This window comes from Portunus trituberculatus, chromosome 33 (assembly GCF_017591435.1).
Source record: "Portunus trituberculatus isolate SZX2019 chromosome 33, ASM1759143v1, whole genome shotgun sequence".
Classification (NCBI taxonomy): Eukaryota; Metazoa; Arthropoda; class Malacostraca; order Decapoda; family Portunidae; genus Portunus; species Portunus trituberculatus.
The window spans coordinates 13,508,054-13,519,633 of NC_059287.1; the positions used below are offsets into that span (position 1 = coordinate 13,508,054).

The 11,580-nt window shown below is 40.4% G+C and overlaps 1 protein-coding gene across 1 annotated transcript; it reads left to right on the forward strand.

Annotated features, from left to right (window-relative positions):
- Positions 1–2,366: 2,366 nt before the first annotated feature.
- Positions 2,367–8,430, forward strand: LOC123512316. Its single transcript, XM_045268653.1, has 3 exons — positions 2,367–3,310; positions 6,836–6,992; positions 8,215–8,430. Exons 1-3 carry the CDS (start codon positions 3,153–3,155, stop codon positions 8,428–8,430), a joined length of 531 nt encoding a protein of 176 aa, XP_045124588.1. The 5' UTR covers positions 2,367–3,152.
- Positions 8,431–11,580: the final 3,150 nt, after the last annotated feature.

Below are 11,580 nucleotides of genomic sequence, written 5' to 3' on the forward strand. Positions count from 1 at the left end.
CTGGTGCATTTCTGCCCACAGGGGAACTGGGACCTGCAACCAATGATAAGCTGGTTCTTCAACAATGACATAATCCCTGCCATCCTCAAGGATTTCCTACTTTTTGCTCCACCTTTGTAAATAATGTAAATATACTTAAGATTATTTATTTTTGTACTGCAATACATTAGTTTTCTATGAACATTTGTTTGGGGGATGGGATGGGTGGCAGGCTCCTCCCATCTCCTTTGTTGTACTTTTTTTTTCAACAATAAACTTATAAAATCAAATCAAATCAATAGATAGTTATCATAGACATTCATAATATTGTACACACGTAGCGCCTTCACGGATATACCTTCTGCTACTGGTTAAAATGGGCCAAATATTTAGAATTAGTATATAATGTATTGTGTACTTGTAAGTGTGTCTTAAGTACTGATGATGAGGTCGCTGTGCAACTGATACAGGATAACCTAGATGGACCCTGGTGGCCCTTTGTTATCCTATTATTTATGTTATGTTATATGTTATGGAGTTATCATTGACAGTTGTGTACCGTACAGACAGCACAGCCTTCACGCACATACAGTGGTGGTGGCGCTGGTGGTGGTGTTTTGGTGTTTACTGCTCGGTCTATCTACACACCCAGACGCATTCACGCACAGCCATAGATACTCAAAACACACTCAAACACACACAGAACCAAGCTAAATACACACACACACACACAATGAAGTGAAGTGTTACCATATTCCCAGGCAGTTTTTAGCAGCACAAGCGGCAAGACAAGAGTGAACCAGCAGTGCAAGGCAAGCCACCCTGACCTGCAGCCTTCACCACACCCCTCCTTCACTTACTCAAGGTGTGTTTAAGGCCATTCGCTTATCTTGGGCCTCCATTTACCTACGGGAGTGAAAATACCTCGAACTGTACCCAGATTTGTAAAGGTGATTAGGTAAACAAGCGGTCATAGAGGCAAGTTGTGTATATTCGCCGTTGTTATTTGCGTCCTTCACTCACATACAGTGAGCCAAACATGTGCCAGAGTGCACCCACCAGTCTACTATTTCATCTCCCATGGTCATTTCTTCCCGACATAGCTTCATTTTGTTGTGGTGAGATTTTAAAGGCAACATATGGACCCCGCGCCGCCGCTGTTCCCGCCTCCAGGTCCCCGGATGTTACCTACCCCTCCGGTCCCCCGCCATACTCCCCCCCTGGCAGCCTGCTCGGTCCAATACTTTTTTCTAATATTTCGTGAGAGTAATATTACGCTTCCATGGTGTGTTTTTATGGTTTGTATAAATGTTTCGTTGTGTTTGAAGTGTGTTGCGCGCCTGTGTTGGGTAAATATGTGGCGTTTAGTGGTGTTTTATGGCGTGTGTTAAAGGCTTTTCAACGGTCAAAATTTTTCCTCTCGAATTTTGAGGTTTCTTATTTGAAGGTATAAGTGGGCCTTTGTGGTATCAAAGGATCGGCTGTCCTGTTTTAAGCGTGAAATCAATCTATTGAGTGAAATATGTGGACTTTGAAATGGTGTTTGGTGGTGTTGAAAAAACGTCTTATTTTTCTTTATTTTATTTGGTGACGTTTGTGGTTCTCGGTGTAACTCGCTGTGGAATGCCTTGAAAGATACCTCACACTCCCTCAAATGTGGTAAAACACTCGCCAAGTGAAAATGGTTTGACTTTGCAGGGCGTTTTAGCAGATTTATGAGTTTGAATGTTGTTTTATATTTAGCATACTTAATTTAGACATTTTTTGAAAACTAGTTAAGCTGGAGTTGTTTTGATATTTTTAAACTTAGTTTTACTATTTATCACGTCATAAAATAACAAGCATTCGGCCGTGGCTTCGTTTTTTCTAAAAGTCATTTTTAAAATGAAATGATTTACGTAATTTAGCCGAGTCACCCCGCTCCCGTTCTCTGTGATGACCACAGCCCAGGTGGTGACTCATCATAGCCCCGGGCTGCCGCCTCTTTTCCAAACCCGCAGTTCGTCAATATTTTGCCTAATATCTGGTGATTCCTGCGTGTTTTCGTGTGTTTCTGGGTTCAGGTGTGTAGATACTAGTAGCAGAAGGAAGTAGAAAGGAGAAATAAAGGAGGATAAGAAGGAAGGAAGGAGAAAGAGAGAAGGAAGAGGAGGAGAAGCCAAGTCACAATACTTAAGTCACCCACCTTATCCTCAATATTTTGTCTAATATCTTGTGTTTTGATGTGTTTCTAGGCTCAGACGTCAAGACGGAAGCAACAGAAGGAAGAAGAAGGAGAAACAAAGAAGGAGGACGAAGAAGAAACGAGAAATAGAGGCGGAATAGGAGAAGGAGCCAAGGTGTAATATTTAGGTGAGTGTCCCTTTTAATCCTAACGTTCTTTATAATGCATAGTGTTGGATTTGGGACACATTTGGGGCGTTTTAAGTGTGTTGCAGGGTGTTTGGGTGTATTATAAGGTTGTTTTGGGTATATATCGTGTGTATTTGACGTGCCTTGAATGTGGTGTGGAGGTGTATTTGAGTACTGGCATGTTTTGAGTGGGTTTTGTGGGCAATTTGAGGTGTTGCATGGTGTTTTGAGTGTGTTTTGGGGCAGTTTTGAGTGTTTTAAGTGATTTCGGTGTGTACTGGGTGTATATAGTGCGTTTTGGGTGTATTTTCCGGCATTTTGATGTGTTGCAAGGTGTTTTGAGTGTATTTTGGGGTAGTTCTGAGTGTTTTAAGGTGTGTGGGTGTTTGTTAGGGGTTTTGGGTGTGTGTGAGGGTGATTTGGTATATATTTGGTGTTTTTAGTAAGTTTTAGGAGTGTTTGGGTGCATTATGAGGTATTACAAGATGTTTTGGGTGTGTTTTGGATGTTGTAAGTGGTTTGGGGTGTGTTGGGTGTGTGTACTGGGTATTTCTAGTGAGTTTTGGGTGTGTTTTGCGGCATTTTGAGGTGTTGCATGATGTATTGGGTGTTGTAAGTTGTTTGGGTGTGTGTTGGGGACGATTTTGGAGTATATTGGTTGTGTTTAGTGAGTTTTGAGTGTTTGGGAGCATTTTGAGGTGTTGCATGATGTTTTGAGTGTGTTTTGGGTGTTTTAAGTGGTTTGGGGTGTGTTGGGGATGATTTTGGGTGTTTTTAGGTAGTTTTGTGTGTTTTTGGGCCTTTTTGGGTGTTTATTAGCGATGTTAGTGAGAGCGCCGCTTTTCATCCATCCAAAAGTCTACATGTTTTATTACACTACATTACTTAAAATTACAAAAAGTAATAAAAATAACGATAACCTCCCCAGAGCAAGACGGGCCAAGAGGTCAGCACGTGTTGTGGAGAGCCAGAGTGAAAGGTGCGTATCAGTATTCACTCACTTTTCTTACTATTACTGTTACTATTACTACTGCAGGGGTAGGGGAGCGTGAGGGCGTGGCAGGGTGGTGGGTAGGGTGTATCGTGTCAAACAGGTGTACTAGCAGTGTGTCGTGTCAAGGGTTGGTCTGATGGACGTCTGGTTTTTATTATTATTATTATTTATTTTTATCTTATTCTTGGTGTTTTTTTGTTATGTTTAATTGTTGCCTATTGTGACCTTACCTGACCTTACTGTGACCTAATCTATCCACTGTTAGGCCTATGAGTATAAATGAGGCCGCGCGTACTGTAGTATACCCATCCACCATTTTAAAGTCTCAGAAACCGAGTTCAAAGTTTTTTTTTTCTTTAAAGATCGATATCATGAAGAGTATTACACCTAGGGCAATGGGGTTTGCATCATCCTAAAGCCTATCATCTCTACTTTGCTCCATCAACTTTTGTTAAGATGCACTCCCCTCCCCATCATTAACCAAAAAGACGAGGAATTGGCAAAAGTTTTCATTTTATGCAAGAACCATTACACCTGGCAGAGGTTAGCGTGTTCTTTTATGTTGTACAATGATGGTGAGTGTCAATAGAGTGTTTGATAATGATTTTGTTAAGCTATTGCCATAAAATATTTTTTTATAATTTATTTTCTGAATGTTATAAATATGTTAAGAGCAACACGTGCTGCATGGCAAGCTTGTAAGCAAAAACTCAAGCTCGGGACGAGCGGGAGTAATACTATAGCTTGCACTAGAGGCTGGGGACGAGACTATTCACGCTGCTTATGTCGCATGGGTATACTTTAGCATGCGCGAAAAGCAGGCTGCTTTGTCTATTGTCACGGGAATGGCGCTTGTGTATACTTTACCTCGCGCACTGCATAAAAATACGTGTGCCGAGTGCTAAAGACGTAAACCCAAGAAATTTCTATTGGGTTTTTCGCGTATATTATCTTGTATTTCTTCACATCCACCTCGTCCACATGAAAGTATATGGTCTGATTGACCGTGTGATAGCATTATCTCAAATTTGAGCAGGATGGCGCTTGGGTATACTATAGCACGCGGGGCCTCAAATATAACCTCATAGGCCTACCTACATTCTGTCTTAAGGTTATTATTAATTTTTCATGTGTGATGTGGACCGTGAGAGTGTGTAGAGTGGTGTGTGGTGTGGTGTGTAGTCACGTGTGGTGTATGGTGTGTATTGGTGTGTGGTGTGTGTAGTGGTGTATGGTGTGTGATGTGTGTATTGGTGTGTGGTGTGGTGTGTGTAGTGGTGTATGGTGTGTAGTGGTGTATGGTGTGTGTAGTGGCGTATGGTATGTGTAGTGGTGTGTGGTGTGTTGGTTCATACTGCAGTAACACCAAAGGCATGATCTTGAAATGTTTGGAAATTAATGTGTCTCTTGTTAGGTTAGGTTAGGTGTAGGCCTGTTGGAAATGAAAAATAGGTTAGGTTAGATATAGGCCTATCAGAAATGAATAATAGGTTAGGTTAGTTGTAGGCCTCTTGGAAATTGATAATAGCCTTTTATTATTAATTTCCGCAAGAATGTTGTTGGTTCACGCTGCAGTAACACCAGCTGTGTGTGTGTGTGTGTGTGTGTGTGTGTTTTTGTTGCGTTAAATATAAATAAACTGTGTGACCCTCTGCTCCCCTTCCCCCCATATCTCCTCCAATAACTGACCCCCTCCCCCTCTGCCACCCACAATCTCTCCCCCAAGTCAGTGTGTAAAAATTTTAATAGTATTTCACCTTAATCTATTACTTGACCCCTCTCTCCCCCTGTCTTGCCCCCAACTAATGACCTCCCTCCCCCACAGGTACAGGATGGCCAGGCGGGGGTTGCAGAAGACCAGCGGGCGAGGTCACAAGTGGAAGAAAGGTCACAGCTGTGTGTCCAACCCCGAGGTCACCAAGCACTGCCAAGCTGCCAGAGAGAGAGAGAGAGAGAGAGAGAAAACTATGACATGATATTTTTTTCAATAATTCCCCACCCATCCCAGCCTAACCTAGTGCAACAACCCCAGTACTATTCCCTCCCTCTCTTCTGCAGTTCCATTCATGTTTTTCAATGTGTTTCTAATATTTTTCTTGTTTTCTCTTACTTTTTCAACAATTTAAGGGCATGCTGTGATCCAGATCTGAAAAACTGATTTCAAAACAAAGTTATAGAATTTATGACTTGAAATTTTGAGGATATTGTAAGCTATTGGTTGTCTTTGAAGTATTTACCTTGTTGTATTGATATGATAATCCAAATATCTTAATTATGTGTTTTAAGGGGTTCAGATTTTCCTGTATAATCACTTCCAGATCTTTTTCCTCTTTAGTCTTCATTATTTTTTCCTCTCCCATCAAATAGTTCCATACCGGTCTTCTCTTACTCTTTCCTAGTTCCATTACATGACATTTGTTGACATTAAACTCCAATTTCCACTTGTTGCTCCACTCATAGATCTTGTTTATATCTTTCTGTAACAGCAAACAGTCCTCCCTGGTTTTGATAACTCTTAGCAGCTTTGCATCATCACCAAACATATTAATATAATTGATTATCATAATGTGAATGTTGTTTACATAAATCTGAAACATAATGGGGCTAACACTGACCCTTGTGGCACTCTGCTGGTTACTTAACCCCAAGATGAGTATGTATCTCTGATCACAGTTCTCATTTCCCTATCCTTCAAATAATCTCTTGTCCATTGGAGCAAGGTTCCTCACAGTCCTCCTATGTTCTCTAGTTTCCAAAGTAGTCTTCCATGCGGGACTTTATCAAAAGGCTTTTTATGTCCAGGTATACTGTGTCCACCATCCGTCTCTGCTTTCCAGTCCTTCTGTAACTCTGGAGTAGAAGCTTAATAAGTTTGATACACATGACTTCCGTGTCCTGAACCCAAATTGTCTTTTCAATATGACTTGTTCTTCTTCCAGATGTTTAACCCATTTTTCTTTGATAATCATTTCACACAACTTCCCCAAAACACTTCTAAGAGACGCTGGTCTGTAGGTTAGTGGTTCAGTTGCCTTTCCTCTTTTAAATATCAGTATTACATTAGCTCTCTTCCATTCTAGTGGAACTTTCCCTTCATTTAGTGAACTTGTAATTATTTCCCAAATTGGTGTGTGTGTGTGTGTGTGTGTGTGTGTGTGTGTGTGTGTGTTTATGTGTTTGTGTATTTACCTAGTTGTAGTTTTCCAGTGCCTGGGCTTTACGCTGGTGTGGCCCCGTCTCCATATCTACACTTATCCAATTTTTCTTTCAAACTCTGCACACTCGTTGCTGACACCACTTCTTCACCCAAACTGTTCCACGTCTCAACACATCTTTGCGGGAAACTATTTTTTAACATCTCTCAGGCATCTTCCCTTCCTCAGCTTTTTACTATGCGATCTTGTTGTTTGAATGTCATATTCTTCTCTCAGTCTAACCTAACCTTGTCATTTTATTTATTTATTGATTTATTTTTAACAAACCTAATCTAACCTAACCAAACATTTGCAGGTCCGCAGAAAACGACACGCCGATTTATTTGAAGTCAAGGACGGAGATTAAACCGGCCTTGAAAAACACCATACCCGTTTTGTCCACCGCCATCACCACCTTCTCCCAGATCAAGGACAAAGTGTATTACAGACTCACACATAAGGAAGAGGTGCATGTGAGTGTGTTTGGATGCATTTGGGTGTGTTTGAGGTGTTTTGTGTGTTTTGGTGTGTATTGGGGTTCTGTTTTGGGTGTGTTTTGAGGTGTTTAAAACCCGTGTGACTGAAATTAGTTATTTTAAAATATAGGTTATGTTGCCACAATTTTCAACGCCCACATGTGGCTTTTGATAAGGTAGATATCAATGTAATCTGTCAATACAGCCATCAAACCTCCTTCAAAACCCGTGTGATTCTGATTTGTAAAGCGCAGGGCACACACATTTTTGGGGTAGATGGTTTTGCTAATGATTGAAATAGTAGTGTTGAAACAAGTGTCTTTTAGAAATACAACTTAGGCGACCACTGGTTTTCAAAGTCCACAGTTAGGAGGAAGTTTGTTCTTAAGAGTGTTTCTGCTTTTGATTTGATAAATATCATGTTACTCTGTCAATAGATCATTAAAACCTGGAGGGGTTTGGCTGTGTTTCTGGGGTGTTTGGGGTGAAAGAGTGTGTTTTTGTGGGGTTTGGGTGTGTTTTTGTGGTGCTTGAGTGTTTTGGGTGGTTTGGGGATATTTGGATGTGTGTTTTGGGTGTTTAGGAGTGTTTTGAGTGTGCTTTGGGTGTGTTTAGGGTGTGTTTGGTGGTGTTTGAATGTGTTTGGGTGATATTTAGAGGTGTCTCTCATCTGCATGTTGAAACACACCAAAACACACTCTAAGCTCTAAGCAAAACACACCCAGAAGACCTCAAACCATCAAAACACACCAAAGCACACACACTGAACACAACATAAACACCACAGAACACTCAAAACCCCAAACACACCAAAGCACACACTGAACACAACTTAAACACCACAGAACACTCAAAACTCAGAACACAAACACACACACCAACATTCCCAAAACACACTCGTTTTCAAGCTAACCTAATCTAACAGCCCATAACCACTCCTTCTCTCTCTCCCACAGATTTGAACCTTGTGTTTTGAAGTTTTGAATGTTTTTTTGTTTTTTTTTACATTATTCGTGTGTTTTAATGTTTTTTTAATGTTTCCGTATGTTTTTCATTCATTCTTCCTGTGTTTTGGTGTTTTTTTAATGTTTCCCTTCGTTTTTCTTACATTTCGTTAGGTTTTTCTAATTTTTTTGACAATTTAAGCCTCCTTTCCAAGCTCAGCAAAGCTAGCCTAACCAGACACCCCCAAACCACTCGCTCTCTCTCTCTCCTGCAGGCCATGAGGGAGGCGGTGGAGGTGTGGGGTGTCCAGCACGCCATCACAGACAACCTGCAGTTCATGCTTGGGATGGGACACACTGGGACAGCCTCGGACCGTTGGTGGGAGCAAGACAAGGCTGTGGCAATTTTGCCACTCAGACCTGTTGCCATGTTACTATTATTGCACATCCTAAGAAGTGTGTGTATGTGTGCATATGTGTGTTGTACCTAGTACCTAGTAGTATTGTACAGGGTTCGAGCGGGCCTCGTAGCGTCCTGTCTCCATGTCTCCAATTTTTTCCTTAAAGTTATGCACATTATGTGGTGTAACAACTTCACCGCTCAATGCATTCCACTTTTCCACCGTTCTATGAGGAAAACTATTTTCCAATATCCTTGACACACTGCCTCATCCTGATCTTCTTTACATGTCCTCTTGTCCTTCCATCTTCTGTCAGTCACCAGCACCAGGTCTTCCTTGTCTATTTTGTTCAATGCCATTGACTATCTTGTACATTGTTATTAGGTCCCCTCATTCTCTTCTATCTTGTAAGGTTGGCAGTCACATTTCCTTCAGCCATTCTTTGTATATTAGGTCCTTTAGTTCTGGCACCATCTTTTAGCAATCTTCTGTATCTGTTCTAATCTTCTTATATCCTTTTCAGAACTCGTGGAGACCACACCACAGCTGCATATTCCAGCCTTGGGCGTATCATGCTTGTGATGATTTTTTCATCATATCTTTGTCCATGAATTGAAATGTCATTCTTATATTTGTCAACATTTTACATGATAATCCAAATATCTTGCCTATGTGTTTTTTGGGTTCAGATTTTCCTGTATAATCACTCCCAGATCTTTTTCCTCTTTAGTCTTCATTATTTGTTCCTTATCCATCAGGTAGTTCCATACCGGTCTTCTCTTACTCTTTCTTAGTTCCATTACGTGACATTTCTTGGCATTAAACTCCAATTTCCACTTCCTGCTCCATTCATAGATCTTGTTTATATCTTCCTGTAACAGCAAAACGTCCTCCCTGGTTTTGATAACTCTTAGCAGCTTTGCATCATCAGCAAATAGATTAATATAACTGTTTACCCCATTGTGAATGTCGTTTACATAAATCTGGAACATAATGGGGGCTAACACTGACCCTTGTGGCACTCCGCTAGTTACTTTACCCCAAGTTGAGTATGTATCTCTGATCACAGTTCTCATTTCCCTGTCCTTCAAATAATCCCTTATCCATTCTGATAAGGTTCCTTGCAATCCTCCTATGTTCTCTAGTTTCTAAAGTAATCTTTCATGAGGACTTTATCAAAAGCTTTTTCATGTCCAGGTATACTGTGTCCACCATCCGTCTCTGCTTTCCAGTCCTTCTGTAACTCTGGAGTAGAAGCTTAATAAGTTTGATACACATGACCGTCCTGTCCTGAACCCAAATTGTCTGTTCTATATGACTTTTCTTCTTCCAGATGTTTAACCCATTTTTCTTTGATAATTATTTGACACAACTTCCCCAAAATGCTTGTAAGTGACGCTGGTCTGTAGTTTAGTGGTTCAGTTGCCTTTCTTCCTTTAAATATCGGTATTACCTTGGCTGTCTTCCATTCTAGTGGAACTTTCACTTCATTTAGTGAACTTGTAATTATTTCCCAAATTGGTGTGTGTGTGTTACCTAGTTGTAGTTTTGGGTGTTTAGGAGTGTTGAATGTGCTTTGTTTAGGGTGTGTTTGAATGTTTGTGATGATGTGTCATCTGCATGTTGAAACACACCAAAACATAGAAATCAAACACACCAAAGCACACACTGAACACAATTAAACACCACAGCACTCAAAACACCCCAAAGCACCCATTGAACATAACTTCACCACAGAACACTCAAACACCTCAAAACACACCAGCACACACTGAACATAACAAACCACAGAACACCAAAACACCTCAAAACACACCAAAACATTCCCAAAACATACTCGTTTTCAAGCTAACCTAATCTAACAGCCCATAACCACTCCTCTCTCTCCCACAGATTTGAACCTTGTGTTTTGAAGTTTTGAATGTTTTTGTGTTTTTTTCCATTATTCGTGTGTTTTAATGTTTTTTTTTTTAATGTTTCCATATGTTTTTCATTCATTCTTCCTGTGTTTTGGTGTTGTTTTAATGTTTCCCTTCGTTTTTCTTACATTTTGTTAGGTTTTTCAAATTTTTTTGACAATTTAAGCCTCCTTTCCAACCTCACCAAACCTAGCCTAACCAGACAAACCAATAATGTTCTCTCTCTCTCTCTCTCTCTCTCTCTCTCTCTCTCTCTTGCAGGCCAAGGGAGGCGGTGGAGGTGGGGATCCAGCACGCCATCACAGACAACCTGCAGTTCATGCTTGGGATGGGACACACTGGGACAGCCTACCGTTTTTGGGAGCAAGTTCTGGCAATTCCACTCAGACCTGTTGCCATGTTACTATTATTAACATCCGAAGAATGTATGTGTGCATATGTGTGTTTACCTATTTACTAGTATTGTACAGGGTTCAGCGGCCATGTCCTGTCTCCATGTCTCCATTTTCCAATTTTTTCTTAAAGTTATGCACATTATGTGTAACAACTTCACCGCTCAATGCATTCCACTTTTCCACCGTTCTATGAGGAAAACTATTTTCCAATATCCTTCACACACTGCCTCATCCTGATCTTCTTTACATGTCTCTCTGTCCTTCCATCTTCTGTCACAGTTCTGGCATCATCTTTTAGCAATCTTCTGTATCTGTTCTAATCTTCTTATATCCTTTTCAGAACTCGTGGAGACCACACCACAGCTGCATATTCCAGCCTTGGGCGTATCATGCTTGTGATGATTTTTTCATCATATCTTTGTCCATTTCCATTCCTCCATTCATAGATCTTGTTTATATCTTCCTGTAACAGCAAACTCTCCCTGTTTTGATAACTCTTAGCAGCTTTCTCAGCAATAGATTAAATAATGTTTATCCCCATTGTGAATTCGTTTTATGGAATGTTGTGTTGTGTGCATGTTTTTATTTATTTCCTTGGTGGTTTGTGTTCTCACAGTGTCTATTTTGTTTGAATGGTGGTGGTGTGTGGTTTACTTGCACACACCTCTCTGTCCGTAGTTTCATAATCATCACTCTATAAGGCTTTTCAAGTCTTTCTTGTCTAAGTTTTCCAGTCCCTTCTTCCCTGTGTCCTCTGAGCAAGTCCATCCTATAACCCACATCATTCATTCTGTAGATTTCAAATCTTACCTTGTTCTTCTTCTTAACCAAGTCCATTCTTTTCTTTGAATTATTTTATTTTTTGTTTTTTTTTTGTTCAGTTCCTGTTTGTTTTTTTTATGCCATTTTTCAGTTTTTTTTTTTTT

What these genes read in the sequence shown, in the direction of transcription:
- LOC123512316 (XM_045268653.1), top strand. Translation starts at nt 3,153, where the DNA reads ATGTTAGTGAGAGCGCCGCTTTTCATCCATCCAAAAGTCTACATGTTT. An exon ending in GTGGAGAGCCAGAGTGAAAG is followed by an intron (nt 3,311 to 6,835) that starts GTGCGTATCAGT and finishes AAACATTTGCAG; the next exon opens with GTCCGCAGAAAACGACACGC. An exon ending in CACATAAGGAAGAGGTGCAT is followed by an intron (nt 6,993 to 8,214) that starts GTGAGTGTGTTT and finishes TCTCTCCTGCAG; the next exon opens with GCCATGAGGGAGGCGGTGGA.